The 15,873-nt window shown below is 36.2% G+C and overlaps 1 protein-coding gene and 1 pseudogene across 3 annotated transcripts in view; both read left to right on the forward strand.

The window, feature by feature from the left end:
• Mef2a (myocyte enhancer factor 2A) overlaps window positions 1–15,873 on the forward strand; it is a 132,353-nt gene that overhangs the window by 66,261 nt on the left and 50,219 nt on the right. For all 3 annotated transcript variants that reach the window (XM_027408111.2, XM_035442462.1, XM_027408112.2), the window contains one exon: window positions 11,199–11,402. In XM_027408111.2, the coding sequence (XP_027263912.1) occupies window positions 11,199–11,402 (204 nt within the window). The remainder of the gene's footprint in view (window positions 1–11,198; window positions 11,403–15,873) is intronic.
• LOC118238572 lies at window positions 1,615–11,190 on the forward strand (annotated as a pseudogene).

Below are 15,873 nucleotides of genomic sequence, written 5' to 3' on the forward strand. Positions count from 1 at the left end.
ATCCAGTGAGTTTGACTAGGATTGTTTACCTGAGCATGGGTGAGTTTTTTGTTTGTTTGTTATTTTTTGTTTTTACAGGAGAATGGGTACCTTACTAGTGGCTACATTACTGAAGAAAATGTCTCTTACTCCCTCATCAGTTAACTGTGCTAACTGCTTATAAATTATCAGGAAAGAGGGAGCCATTCTCTTTTCCATGACAAGGTCTTGACGGGCTTAATCTTGTGCAGGTTTTGTGTAGGTAATCAGAGCTGCTGAGTTCAAGAGTCTAGTAACCATGTCATGTTCAGAAGTCAATATTGCACACACCCTGTATTAGTCAGGGTTCTCTGGAGAAACAGAACTGATAGAATTATATATATTGATCCAATCAAGAAAAATCTATCACATGTGTACCCAGCAACTTGGGTATTGGTTAATTCCAAGGTAGTCATGTCAGCAACTAAGAATAGCCATTATACCCTCACACACATTTTTAATTTTAATTTTTAGGTTGGAGGGGAGTCTCACTAAGGTGCCCAAGATGGTTCCAGATTTGAGGGTTCAAGTGACCCACTCATCTTAGTCTCTTAAGTAGCTGAGACTATAAGCATGGGGTACCACTCCATCTAGGTTTACCTTTTGTTCTTCCCCTTACTGGTGAGATACTCTTTACATTGTATTTAAGAACTTGCATTTTCCACAAGGCAGTGAAGAAAATTCTTTAGATATAAGGACAATCTGGATGTTACATGTCACCCCATTTAATCACCAGAGTTGATTCAGCTGAATTGGCTGTCTAGACAAGTGTTTCCTCCCACCTTACTACTGGTGTGTGCCTGGTGAGGAAGGTCATGTTCCCGGTAGAACATGTTGTTTAGTCAAACATTTACTAGTAGCTGCACTCCCTGCTTGGACTCCAAATAAGGGCAGAGATAATTCTTCTATTTTCTTCTCTAAGTGTTTTGTTTTACTTTCCATGTTTTAGATCTATTATCTATTTGGAATTTATGTTTGAGTTGAAGTGTAGGGATCAGATTATTATTTTCTCAATTGGATATTAAGTGACCCAGTGTAATTCATTGCATTTCTCTCCTGCCTGAGTTTGAGTCAAATAACAGTGTATTTGTGGATCTATTTATGGACCCTGTATTTTCTTTCATTTGATTATTTGTATATCCTTGCTCAATTCTACACTGTTGCAATTACTATAATTTGCTATCTGATAGCATAGTTGGCTACCATTGTATTTCTGCAGGACAGGCCGGGTGTTCTTTGCTTTTCATTTCCAAATGAAGCTGTCAAATCAATGTTTACACAAAGGCAGCCAACCAAGAATTTCCCTGGATTCAGGTGTTCCTCACTATATGTGTGCATCCATTTAGGGTCACAGAAAACTTTGTAATATTGACTCTTATCACCTTGAATGTATTGATTTTTCTTTTGTTTTTTAATTAAGCCTCTCCATTGGGTTTGGTGCTTCTGAGAATGTGGATCGTAGACATTTTTTGACTTGTTTATTTCTAGATATTTGACTTTAAAAACAAAACAAAATATTAGTTCCTCCAAATTAATTTTTGTTTTTCAAGACAGTGTTTCTCTGTGTCTTTGGAGGCTGTCCTGGAACTAGCTCTTGTAGACCAGGGTGGTCTTGAACTCACAGAGATACACCTGCCTCCCGAGTGCTGGGATTAAAGGCATGCACCACTATCCCCCAGCCCAAAATTATTCTTTTAATTTTATTTATTATTATTACTTTGAGTTCTGTGATTTGTGGAGATGCATGTGGTCTGCAGCATGCTGTGGAGGCTAGGGAACAACTTTCCATAGTTGTTTCTCTCCTTCCACCTTTATGTCCATTGCAAGGATTGAACTCAGGTTGTTAGATTTGTGTGGCAGGCAAGTGTTTTTACCAGCTGAGCCACCTCATTAACCTCTCAAATTGTGTTTTGTTGGTTTTGTTACTAAGTGCCATTTATAAAAGTATAGTTCTTCGTTATATTGAACTTAGCCAACAGCTTTGCTTCAGATTACTTGCTGCTTCTAAGACTTTATATGTATTTCTGCTTATCTCAATGCAGATACCTTCCTAGACTTAGGAAGAGAAAACCACTAACATTCATTTTCAGAGGTTGAATATAGAAAAAATTGGCACAAAGATTGATGTGTTCATTATTTGGAAGTCTGTCAGTCCTGACAAGTTTCTATAGATATTTTTATTTGTAAGCAAAAATGAGATATTTAGTTCTTATAATTTTCTTTAGATCCACTCATCTTTCCCTTATAAAGGTAATCCCTCATTTGTTTTCCTTAACATATATTCTTTGAAAGGATATTGTTTAGTGTTACATCAGAATGGGTTTAGGTTTAGTTTCCCGCATGATGGCATGGTCATTTGTGCTGCCTTTCCCTCGGTTGTGGTGCTTTTCAGATCTGAGTCATTCATTCATTTCAGCTGCTTGTTTTATCATGTTTGCAGCAAAGACCATGTGTTCTTTATCCAGTTGTTACTGTTATGGTTGCTGCTGTGTATGTACATGTGAACATACTTCCTTAAAAGTAGGCAAATAACATTTGTGTGATTTGTATCATTTAAAGAATTGCTGGTTCAGCTTTATGATACTTTTCTTTCTGTTTTGACAAGGTGAAATGCAACCTTTTTCTCTGTGTGTGGTTTGCCAGTTCTCTGCTGATTTTTTGTTTGTTTGTTTCTAAGAGTCTAGATTTTAATTCTTGGTGTGTAGTATCTATATCCTTAAGCTGTGATCATTATCCTTTTATTCTTTCTCCTCTTCCCCCACTATATTCTATTTTCTTTTTGGTTGCTCCTAAGATGTATTTATAAACAAATATTTCAAGACATTGAGAATTTTTAAGAACATATTTCAGAGGTTTATTCATTAGAGTGTTTACAGAGTGTTGGCTTTTGCAGATACAGTGTACATATAGAGATCAGAAGACCACTTTGAGGAATTTTCTCCTTCCATTGTGAGATCTTGGGATTGAACTCAGGTCATCTAGTTTGCTTGGCATCTTATGGACCCAAGATGAGATTTTTTTTTTTAACTTGTGTTTCATATTTTTAAAAACATTAAAGTATAAAGATAGCTTTTGAGAGATATTACATAAAAAGTGATTTTTGGATATATGGCACAATTTACATATTCAGTCTTGTGAACAGTACATCGTATTAGTGACTTAAATTTTTAGTTAAGTGGACGTTCATTGGACAGTGGGATATTTGAATGATCATAGATAAAGTATTATACCTTTTGTACTTGAGACCATAACATGACTTTGAGACTATTACGATCTTTGTGAAATTAAGAGAAAAATATTTATTCCTAGATGTGTGACTGTTAAAATGTATCATCAAAAGAAAAGAAAGCAGACTATCTTCTTTTAGCATAATATTTTTATTGATTATTTGGGAACTTCTCATAATATACCCCATCACCATTATTTCCCAGTCCTCCCAGGTCCACCTCCCACCCCCATTTTGGTCTCCCTCCCCTGAAAAGATTAAAAACAAACAAGTCCAATTTGTGTTATCCATATATTCACTGGAGCATGGTCAAACTCCTGGTGGCCAGCCCCCTAAAAAAAACTGAGTCCTTCCCCACCTTCACCCACTAGTAGCCATCTGTTGTGGAGAGCAGTAGTTCAGTATCCTTATCACAATTTTTACGTGTTCTCATTGATGGCTTCCTGTCTAGGTGGTTACTTTTGTGTGTGTGTCGGGGGAATGTTGTTACAAAAGCTTTCTATGTCTTTCTTGAGTGTGAGTCTGCAGCTGTAGAAGCTTCTTTGTCCTTTACAGTCAGCAGGAGCATGGATCATGGGCTTCCACATGGTATCTGGACCATGGACATTCACCTGTCTTTTGGCCTCAGTGCTTGCTGTGAACTTCAACATGAACTGGCCGTAGTACAGGCCATGGATATGCATTTCCTGGTGAGAGCCCAGCCCATTGGCATCAGCATAGCTTCAGGTTGTGGCACAGACCACAGACGTCCACGTGGCCTTGGTGGTAGTATGGGCTATGGATATCACCACGCCCCTAACCACAGCAGGACCGCAGACCCAGACATGCCCCCCCTCCCCCAAGCATGGATCACTGATATCAACATGGCCTCAAGACAACTATCTTAATGATCATCGTTAAGCTACTCTACTGATTTTTTAGTTTTCTCACTTTACGAAGGAAGTGAAACAAATTGCATTTTCTTTATTGTTGCTCCTTTTTTGCATATCCATATTATAGCCATAACTTAGAAGAACATGCAGTAATTATATATCTATGAGAAGCAACTAAAGTGTGTACAGTGACTTTCCATCATAGAAGAAATCCTGTTTCATCAGTATCTAATGTGTGATTTGTCTAGTCTGGACCAAAAGAGTTCCTAGGAAGACAAGTATATGGCATTTTTAGGTTCAGAACAAAGCATCATAAACTTACACCTGTATAATTGTATCCACTTATATTATCTCCTGTCTCTTCCAGAGTCTCCCACTGCCTACAGTCTACACCAGAGTTGTACAGTTGTCATAGGCAAGGAGCATCCCTAACACATCATTAGCACCCAAAGTCCATAGTTTACATTATACCTTATTCTGGTAGTGTATAACCTGTGAGGTAATACTATCTCAATGTTACTTTAGTTGGCAATTCTTCAAAGACATAGGATATATAAATGTAATGTGCTGATTTTCTGTGTATCTCCTTTGTTTGGTAAGTTGCTTACTTATATCTTTTGCCCTTTTTTGAAATAAGATTTTTAGTTTTCTTATTGCTGAGTTTTAGTTCTTTTTATATGCTGAATAATGTCCTGTATGAGGTATTATTCACAGATATTTTATCTCAAGATAACTTTGTCTTTTTCTTCTCATTGACACTTTCTTACAAAACTAAATCTGGCTAACATAGAACCCACCAAGAAGACTACACTCCTTGGTGTTTAGCTAGGAGAGTTGAAAACTTAATTCCATGAAAAACCTGTATATATATGCTTATAGCAGCCTTATTTTTAATTGCCAAAATTTGAAAAACACTAATGTGTTCTTCAGTACATGGTTGGAGAAATATACTACAGTATATCCAAACAGTGGACTAACATTGAGTAGTTTTAGGACAGTGAAAAGTTTTTATGGTAATATAAATGTGTAATATATGTCATATCTGTATCCAAACCTGAAAAATGTACAGGAAGTGACCTCTGATGTAAACCATGGAGTTAGAGTGACAATGATGTACTACTATGGGCTCATTAGTTATGATAAATAACATGTCATTCTGCCAGGGAACATTGATAACAGAGGAGGACATGCATATATAGAGATGGGAGATTTGTGAGAAATTGTGCTTTTACTCTAAAAAAAAAAATACTCTCTGTTTTTAAAAATTAGACTGAGTGCTGGAGGAAAAATAAAGTTTGCATTTAAAAAGCCTAAAAGTACTGTATTAACTTTATTACTTTCAATTCATTGACTTTGGTGCCACCATTGAAGCATTTTTAAAAAATCAATACTGAAAAGGTCTCTTCTAAGCTGACTATAGTTGGAATATGTTGAAGTAACAAAGAGCGGATTGCTACATTCCAAGTTCTTGGATTCACTAACTCCTTCCTTTAGCATCAACTTTTTGTGATTCATGACTTCAAAGAAATGCTTTTGAAAATGTATTTTTGGGATGAGCAGAGAGGCTGAGATGGCTGAGTAAAATGCTTGTTGCCCAGGCATGATGACCTAAGTTCTGATCTTCAGCATCCTTACACAAAGTTAGATGTGGAATGGCAGTATCTGTAGCCCCTAGTGATGGGAGAGCAGAGACAGGCTCAAGATCCCTTGAGCTAGCTGGTGATTACATTGTCTTAAAAAAATAAAATGGAAGGGCTGGGGAGATCACTCGGCGGTTCCCGATGCTTGTTGTTCTTCCAGAAGACCTGAGTTCAATTTCTAGCAACCACACTGAGCACCTTACAGAAGTCTACATTTCCAATTCCAGAGGATCTGATGCCCTCTTCTGGCCTCTAGGGGCACTCTGACATACATGTGGCTTACACTCACCCAAGGTAGTGGGGATGGCTGGAGAAAATGGCTCAGTGGTTACAAGCCTGTACTTCTTTTGCAGAGGGCTGAGTTTGGTTCTTGGCACCCAGACCACAGTAACCTATAAGTCCAGATCCAGGGCATCTGACACCCTCATCTGGCCTCCAGGCACTACATTCATGTGCACATGTCCCCATACAGACACAAATACATTCATGTAATTAAACATAAATCTTTAAAAAAAAATTGAAATGTATAGAAGAGGATACCTGGCCTCTGGCCTCCACAGGTGTACAAACCCATGTGCAGGTATGCTTGCACGCACATACACAAACACAGTAAAAAAGGGCAGCAGAGATTTTTTTTATACTGATTATGAAGAATTTTCTTTAAGCTTCCCTAGATTATAACTTGAAGACATATTACTTGTCTCATCTTAAACACTACCTTATTGATTTTGAAAGTATATGTGAAGTTCAAAATTACATTGTAGCTGGTATATCTAGGTATATCAAGTCATAAGTAATTTAGTTTTAACTGTTTTGGTACCATATATATTTTTATTTAATATTTAAATATTTAATATTTATTTAATTTTATATTTAATAAAGGTATAATGTAATGCCAGGATTCAGAAAACCTGTATTCATTAAGTCTGTAGTAAAAATGGGGTTGGGTATGATAGTGCATTCCTTTCATCCTAGTACTTGGGAGGTAGAAGCAGGCTGGACTCTATGAGTTGGAGGACAGCCTGGTCTATAAAGTAAGTTCCACGCCAGCCAGAACTATATAGTGAGACCCTGCTTAAAAACAAACAGTCATGTGCTGGGCTAGTGGGGCTGGAGTCATGGTGGCTTATGCTTGGTGATGCTAGGTCTATCCCTGGGCCTCAGGCTATTGTGGGGCATAGGTGGCAGGCACAGGTAGTTCTGTGAATGAGGTGTCAGCAAAGGTGGCACAGCCATGGCAGCAAGGGAAGAACATCGTTCAGCAAATGGTGGACCTGGAGATGTCAGGATTGGACATTGAGAAGGATCAGATGATTGAGATGGCCTGTCTGATAACTGACTCTGATCTTAACATTTTGGCTGAAGGTCCCAACCTTATTATGAAACAGTTGTAGGAGTTACTGGACAGCATGTCAGAATGTTGCAAGGAACATCATGGGAAGTCTGGTCTTGCCAAGGCAGTGAGGGAAGAGTATAATTACATTGTAGCAGGCTGAGTGTGAATTTCTGTCTTTTGTACTACAGCCTCCGGGGCTCTGTCCACTTGCAATTCATGCAGATAAGAGGTTTCCTGACAAATACATCTTCATTATAGGATAATTGGTGTGAGCACTGTTACAGAGCTGTGCAGATGCTGGTATCCAAAGAGTATGAATTTGCTTCAAAGAAGGCTGCTTCTCACAGGGCACTGGATGACATTAGTGAAACAGCTTCAGATTTACAGAAATAATGCCTTCCAGAAAAAGACAGGAAGAGGAAAATTGTAGAATATGTGGGAAATGAGAAGATTGAGTTGGTTCCAGTTCTCAACCTGCATAGCCCACCTAGTTCTCCAGAAGCCACTTTAGTGTCTGTCTCCTGATAACTCAGCAGAGCACTTTGTTTGTTTGTTTGTTTTTGTTTTTCGAGACAGGGTTTCTCTGTGTAGCTTTGGAGCCTATCCTGGCACTCACTCTGGAGACCAGGCTGGCCTCGAACTCACAGAGATCCACCTGCCTCTGCCTCCCGAGTACTGGGATTAAAGGTGCGTGCCACCAACACCTGGCAAGAGCACCTTTTCTAAAGACAAAAATTTCGGATTAACTTTGCATCTTCAGACTCCTCAAACGGACAAGACATCACTATTTGTTTCTTCTGATCTGCTGTGTCTGTTACGACACAGCAATTCCTCTGTAAGCTTCAGGCCATGCCTACCCGCTCAGTCCATATCTGCACTTGCTTGTAAGCCATTCCTTTTGCTTGAAAAAATAAATAAAAAAGCTAGTTTTATTGAAATGAAACAACAACAAGTCTTTTCAATGACAGTAGTGCATAAAGTTAATACATAAATGAAAAATTTTAAAGGCATTTGTAGAGCAATAAGTTTATCTGCCTAAGAGTATTTTAGATAAGTACTGGATAAATTATATAATAGGAAGGTGATAAAAGATAAGTTACTTTATAGAGAAAGGAAATCCCAAGTGAAAATAGATAAAAAGAAATTGCCAAGTTATTACAAATTAGTGCATTAAATACACACTGAAAAGATTGTTATTCATGGCTATCATTAACAAAGATTAAAAGGAGTAATTATACTAATGTGAAATATAAAATTGTTTGAGAATACCATAGAGCTATTACCCTCCAACTTAATGATGTAGTACAGTATAATTCCTTATCTATTTATACAAATATATGTATATATTAATGACCTCATACAGAAATATAAAAGGGAAACTGGGCAACAGGTTAAATGTGTACTTATATAAGGACTATTTTAAAAAAATTAAAGTTTTTAAGGCAAAGGAAGCAAACATTAGGTAAATGTGCTTTAATATGTATTCCTCAGGCAGGGAATAATGAAGTTCCTAAAGTGAAAAGAACACACATGTATGTACATACCTGTGCCAGTGTCACTTAATGGCTACAAGGGAGATGGGTGGGCAATGAAGTCAAACAAGAAGCAGAGAATAGATTGTTTCTATTGTGTGCTGAATGAATTTGATATTATTTTAACTGCAGTGAGAAGCACCAAGCTCTCACTTAAAACAGGTTGAACATTTCACTTTGTAAGTTACTTGGCAGTTATGGGGTGTTAGGATGAGTTGGGAAATCCGAGAGATCATGAAACTTGAGTGGTAGTGATATAGATAGACAAGGGAAGATACAAGGTCTGTTTTAGAGGTAAAGCCAGCAGTTTGCTGATGGTGTGGATTATTAAATAGGAGTCAGCATAAGTCTTTAAATTGGTTTTGCTTTTGCTATTTGAATAGACGATAATGCATTTATTGAAACAGATAAGAGTGGAAGGAGCTCAGTTTTTTGCTTTTAAAATCATGATACAACCTCTAGTCAAGTGTGTGAGGATAAAAGGGGAAGGAACCCCATTTAGAAGCCTACAGGCACCTAAACACATGAAGTCTGATATGTAGGGAGTGTGAGCAGAGGAAGGGAATGTAGGTAAAGGCTGAGAGGAAGCAGTGAGTTTAGTTCATAAACAGCTGGTATAGAAATGTTTAATTAAAGAGCATGGCTGATTTTGTCAAACATTGCTGAGGTGTACAGAAAGATAGTCAGAAATTGTTGACTTTAATCATACAGATTCAAGATCACTTAAACATTTCTTTCAGGTGTTTTTATTTCAAAGCACACAGGGATGGCTTAGACTGGAATGATAAGGTGGAGTTGGAAGAGATGGCAGAGCATATTTACAGGATTGCAGTATTTGATCTACCAGAGTGAATAAAATCACAACAGAGAAGAGAGGCATATAAGGATGAGTAGGATTAGGAAGGAAAAGTTAAGAAAAGTGTGGATGAAGGAACCAAAAACTGATAGATTGGGGATAGAATGTTGAGGTAATTCTTTTCTTCTCTTCCTTCTCCTCCTCCTCTTTCTTTGTCGTCTTCTTTTTATCTAGTGTGAAGTAGTTTTTGGAGGAGATTGAAGTTGTAGGAGACAAGATGATAATATAATAAACATGAAATTAGGAGTATTAAGCATCATTGCATGTGAGATTTATGTCTCTGTTCAGAGATACTAGATGTGTTCATGTATTTGTTGATAATTTGATAATTGGGTATATGTTAGAAAGTTGGTTCTTGCTTGGGGCTGTGCCAGGCAAGTATAGTAATGAGAGAAGAGGAAAGAATTTATTTATATTTGAAGGGGTCAGACTGTAATAGACTATCAAACTTGAAGAGTAAAGAAAAGGTGTGAAAAGAGATAGTTATGCATCTCTAATCTGAAAAATCCAAATATCCCAAATGTCTCCAAAGTCTGAAAGTTTTTGGGTTCTAACACAATGCCACAGTGGAAAATCTCACACCCTAATGTATGTAATGTGTTGTAGTCAAAATGTAGGTACATAAAAAATAATATGTGAAATTGCCTTCAGCTTGTGTGCATGAGGTATATATGAAAGGTAAGTTCATTGTCTAGTTCAAGGTCCTGTCTTCAGGATAACTAACTCACTGTGAACAAGCAGACCTTCCAGAAATACACAGATCTGAAACACACTTGGATTCTGAAAATTTGGATGAGTATTACTTGACCTACATTAGCACACTGGTAAGGTAGATGGACCTGAGGACTTGACAAAGTAAAAGAATGTCTGGAGAGATGATACAAAGATAAAAGAGATGAACAAGAAGCAATCAGAGAGAACTCTGTGATGTTGAGAATTTTATCTGTGATAATGATTATTGGTGGTGGTAGCACTGAGGATGTGACATCGGTGATGAGGAGCAGGACTTGGAAAAGCAGTCAGGTGGTACTGCTTGAGGTAAAGTGACAGGATTAAGTGTCACCTCATGCTCACCTCCAGGAGGGTTTCATGGTAGGAGCTTGAGACTTCTCACTACCTGAGAATTTTGAAGGGAAAGAATAGAAAATAGGGAGAAAAAAAGGACTTCTCCTCCAGGAACTTTTAGAACAAGGGATATATTGTTTTAAAAACATGAAAAAATGTTTTGGTCTCAAAACTACCTCAGTTAGCAGGTTTTAATTAGAGAAATAGATTGATGGCATCACATAATTTTGCTGGTTTTAGACTGAATTTTAGTGGAGACAGTAAAAAGGCTTGGCAGCGAAGAGAAGCATAAATTAACAGTTTTACTTCATCATTTAGGAGCTGAAAGCTAGGAGAGGTTGGTTTCTGATGGTACCAATTTAAGCTGAAATATAAGAACAGCTAGTTACCTGTTCCCTTGCCTTCTGTTGTATAGTCAGAGACAAGGGTAGGAGAATAATACCTTTCTTTTAGAGCCGTTAGGCATACACAGTAAATACAGGGCTGTAATGCTGTGGCAAAGTGGAGGTGGGAGGATTGTGTGGAGCATGAAGCTAGAAACCTTTTACCTTTGAACTCTGGCTCAGTATAAAGAAAGACTCATGATTAAGGAGACTTTGTTTTGAATACAGGTAAGCTTTTAATAAAAAAAAATTCTGTTTTTCTTTGTCTAGGTCACTTTTACAAAGAGAAAGTTTGGGTTGATGAAGAAAGCCTATGAACTCAGTGTGCTGTGTGACTGTGAAATAGCACTCATCATTTTCAACAGCTCTAACAAGCTATTTCAGTATGCCAGCACTGACATGGACAAAGTTCTTCTCAAGTACACAGAGTATAATGAGCCTCATGAAAGCAGAACGAACTCGGATATTGTTGAGGTAACATACATATTTAGTAATGTGTGAATTGCAAATAATACTTAAAAATAACATTAACTGTCACATTTCTTTGTACTTCTAAAAACATTGAACTATTTCTTAGAAGGACCTACATTTGCTATTTGATTTACTGCTTAATTGGGCAGTAAAACTTCCTATTTATTCAAATAAAATGAATTAAGCTCTATACCATACAAATTTTAACATTTAAGCAATATATATTTTTAACCAATGATTACTTATTTTGCTTAAAAATCAATTGCTATAATTTTAGCAATTTTGATTATTTCATTGTATTATATGTTAGTGATGACTCACATTAAACATAATGAAAGGGAAGTAAATTTTTCACAATACCGTGTGTGTAGAGGCAGTGAGTCCTTGTTCTATTTGTTCACACTTCATTTAGTGTCTCTCATAGTTTTGTCAACCTATTTAACTTTGAAACAAAGAAAGACGGTTTCTGTTTGATTTTCATTGTTTGTAAGGCAGAGATTTGCTATATAACTTAGGCTTACCTTGAACTTGCCACCATCTTCTTTCCTTAGCTTCATGAATACTTTGATTACAGGTGTAAGCCACCTCATAAGTTAACTTCACAATAACCTTTGGGTATTATTCCTTATATTTAGAAATTTTGTTCCATTTTAATTTTTGGAGGGGAATGTTTTCTTTAAAAATACTTTCATTGTCTTAGTTATGTAATATTAGAAAGTAATCACTTAAATTAGGTATTTCCTTGGAGAAAGTACTGAAACCATGTAAGGATGACACAGAACTGATTATACGAGAACAAATGCACTCTGAGTTAGATTTTACCATCCAACAGTTGAAATGGCAGTGAAGATCTTAACTGTCATCATCTTGTGTAGGAATCAAATTTATTGACTTCAGACATAATATAGTTATGAAGATGCATTTGATTTTTCTCCTGAATCTTCCTGCATTTTTGGGTTCTTTTTTGGATAGTAATGAGTTTGGAAAAAAAATATTCTTATCTTAAAAAGTAACATATTACCTTATGGTTATTAATGAGTTATTTCCAATAAGAAGTAAAAGCAATGACCAATTTACCCAGATTTATTTAAGGAGTCACTGCTTTGAACCTCCTGTGAAATGAGGGTGAAGTTTTTGTTTTTTGATTTTTGTTTGCTTGTTTGTTGGTTTTCCTCAAGAGAAGGTTTCTCTGTGTAGTCTTGGCTGTCCTGTAACTCGCTCTGTAGACCAGGCTGGCCTAGATCCACCTGCCTCTGCCTCCCAAGTGTTGGGATTAAAGGCATGCACCACCACCACCTGACCTGTTTTTTTTTTTTAATTTTGCTTTTGTTAATTACTTTGATATGACCATGTCTTTAGGAACACTCTTTAATACAGTTATGTTTATGTCATTTGACAATTACTGTTATTTAGCACATATTTTCTATCTTAGAACTTATTTGCAACACAAATTATCTTACAGTTTTCCTATTAGACTTCATAATCACATTTTGTATTATAAATTGGTAAGTAGATCATCTTAGTAAGTTTCCCAGAGACTTTATATTTAAATTTACTTGAAGTGGAGAATGTCCCAAATATGTTTGAAATGACTTTTCATTTTAAACATCTGTAAGTTTTATCAAAAATTCCACAACCTGTCACTGAACAAAGGAGTAGAATTGTGAACAAGTAGGTATGCTGGCTGCTTTCATGCTGATTGAAGAAAGCAATCTCCCTCTTAATCCTAACTACTCTACTCTTTCATTGCAGCAGTGTTGTTCTTGGCCTCTGGAAATTGAGGGTACTTCGCACAACCTAAAGCTAACGTCTTTAGAAAATGTGAAGAATATAATCTGGTTTAAACTTCTCAGAATTTTCAGACTACCTCAGTCTTCATCTCTGTTGTGGTCAGCAGTCAAAGTGTAAGAGAGTAAATCCTGAACATTTTTAGCAGTTTCCTGTGTCACAGTCTGCTTTAGTATATTCAGTACCAGTGAAAACCTTGGCAGTTCACTTACCCATTGGGAGTTTTAAATGTTTTGTTTGCGTGGATGTGCAAGAGCACTGGTGTTCTTGCATATATGTGTGCTTGTATGAATTTATATGCAGCACACCTGTGGAATCCTGGAATTGGAGTTACAGATGATTGTAAGCTACGGTGTAGCTGCTGAGCACAAAACCTGGGGCCTCTGCAAGAGCAGTAAGTGCTCTTAACCTCTAAGTTATGTCTTCAGCTTTTACCCATTGGGATTTTGATTTTTTTTTTAAGTGTTCCTTTTTAGATGTAATTTAACATGAATCTTATTAATAGTTCTCTATAAGTTACAATTTTATAGTATATAGGAGTATAGCTATATTATAGATACTGATTTGTTGTGGTAGGATAAACCTTAAGGCTTTATTTGTGGGCTTAATTCTTTGTCTCTTTTTAGATAAGGTCTTAGGTGTGCTAGTCAGGCCTCAAACTAGATGAGAATGACTGATTCTTCTGCCTTCATCTCCTGAGTGCTAAGATTATTGGTGTGTATCCCCACACGAGTTTATGCTGCTGGAGATCAAGATCAAACTCAAGGCCTTATGCATGCTAAGTAAACACTTAACCAAATGAGCTGTATCCCTGGCCTTACTTTGTTGTATAGTAAAGTTTTACCAAGCAAGTCTTAATCATCTTCATGAGTGTAAGGATTTTACATTCAAGCAGGCCTCCTTTCTCTTAAAAAGATGATGCATCGTGTCCTCACTAGTAGCTGGGTTCACATGGATGCATCTGTAAGGATTATTGTAGACCAAACTTAAGTTTAAATGTAACCGTAATAATGACAAAGAGCTTCTAGTGACCCACTCAAGGAACTTTACAAGTATCTCATTTGAGGAAATTTTAATAGTACTCTTGAAAAGTTTTTTTTTGTTGTTGTCATTGATTTCCTTTTTCATACAGTCTCCTTCCAAGCACTTGTAGTTGTAGGCAGGCACTTTGGTATTCATTTACTCATATCCTAGACATTTGAGGGTCTTCTGTGCCTCGGGCTCTGCAGGGAGCAGTTGTTTAGAAATTTCTAATTTGAACCACAAGAATACTGTGGTTTTATAAACCACTGTGTTACATCTTATACCTAAAGATTTTATATAAATACACTACTAATAAGTTGACAGTGAGGTTTCTGATTCCTTGGCTATCTCATGTGAATGGATAAACAGTTGTAAACATTTATAAGTAATCTACTTTAGGTTTATTCCATTCCGTTGCATCCTTAACATACAAGCCCCTTTGAGATGACTATGGAAAGAAGAATAGGCACACTGTGCTGCTAGCCATGCCTGTATACTGCTACATAAGATTATATGTATTAGCTTAGTGGGGTGAGAACAGATAAGCTTTCTGAGAATACTGCAGAATTAATATTGTACAGGATAAGCATCAACTAATATGAAAATCTGAAATGCTCTTAAAGCTTAAGTATTCTAGCACATACAGAATATTGATTGTTCTTCCATATTTTATGTCTGTTTTATAACTAGTCCTAATATTTTAATTTAAAATAAAAAATGTATGAGTTGATAAATAAAAATTCTTTTATAGGTTTTTTAATGGACAGAATTACATATTTTAAATTCATTTAGGGATTCAAAAATAAAGTCTACAGTGGGTAGTGGGCATATATATATATATATCCATCCTATCTGAAGAAAGCTGGATGCAAATGCCCCTTAACTTACAATGTGATTATGTCCTAGAAGCCCAGAAATTGAAAATATTGTAAATTGAAATCCACCTAACTTACCAAATGTTATAGCTCAGCAGCAGAGCATACTTGAGAGTCTAGTTTGTTTATCTGGTGATGCCAGATTGCCAGAGAACTATAGTTCTGTCCCTGCCAGAATACTGTACTGCACATCACTAACCCCAGTAAAGGTGACAATTCAAAAGTACATTTTCTACTGTATGTATATGCCTTTGTATTACTGTACAATTAAAATTGTACGTCAAACAGGGAAATATCAGTAACCAACAATGAAAATTTATACATTTGTTAACTAGAGGATTGTCATTAGAGTTTGCTTTGTAAGAGATTTTGTGATTCAGTTTCTTTGAAATGATGACCTAGTATTATATTTGAAAATCCATCTTATATAAAATGTTTATATACCACTTTCAAAAATTTCATTTCTTGAAAAAATGAGTTTTAATGCTTTATGTATTCTATTTCACTTTTTAAAACTTCATGTTTATTCATACCAATATCAAGAATATTTTATCATGTAAGATATTTAAATTCCATTGAAAAGATGCATTTTCAAAAGTAATATAAGCAGTTTTGTTTCAGAATGTCAATAGTGGATATCATTCTTACACTCTGCTGCCATTCATTTTCAAGGTGAAAAATGTAGATGCCAAAAAAATATAAGAAAAAGGCTCATAATTTTCGAAAATATACTTAATGATCATATAAGCAAAAATTTAGTGGTGACAAAAGAGGATGTGACCTGAAGC

The sequence above is a fragment of the Cricetulus griseus genome, chromosome 3, assembly GCF_003668045.3.
Source record: "Cricetulus griseus strain 17A/GY chromosome 3, alternate assembly CriGri-PICRH-1.0, whole genome shotgun sequence".
In the NCBI taxonomy this organism is placed as follows: Eukaryota; Metazoa; Chordata; class Mammalia; order Rodentia; family Cricetidae; genus Cricetulus; species Cricetulus griseus.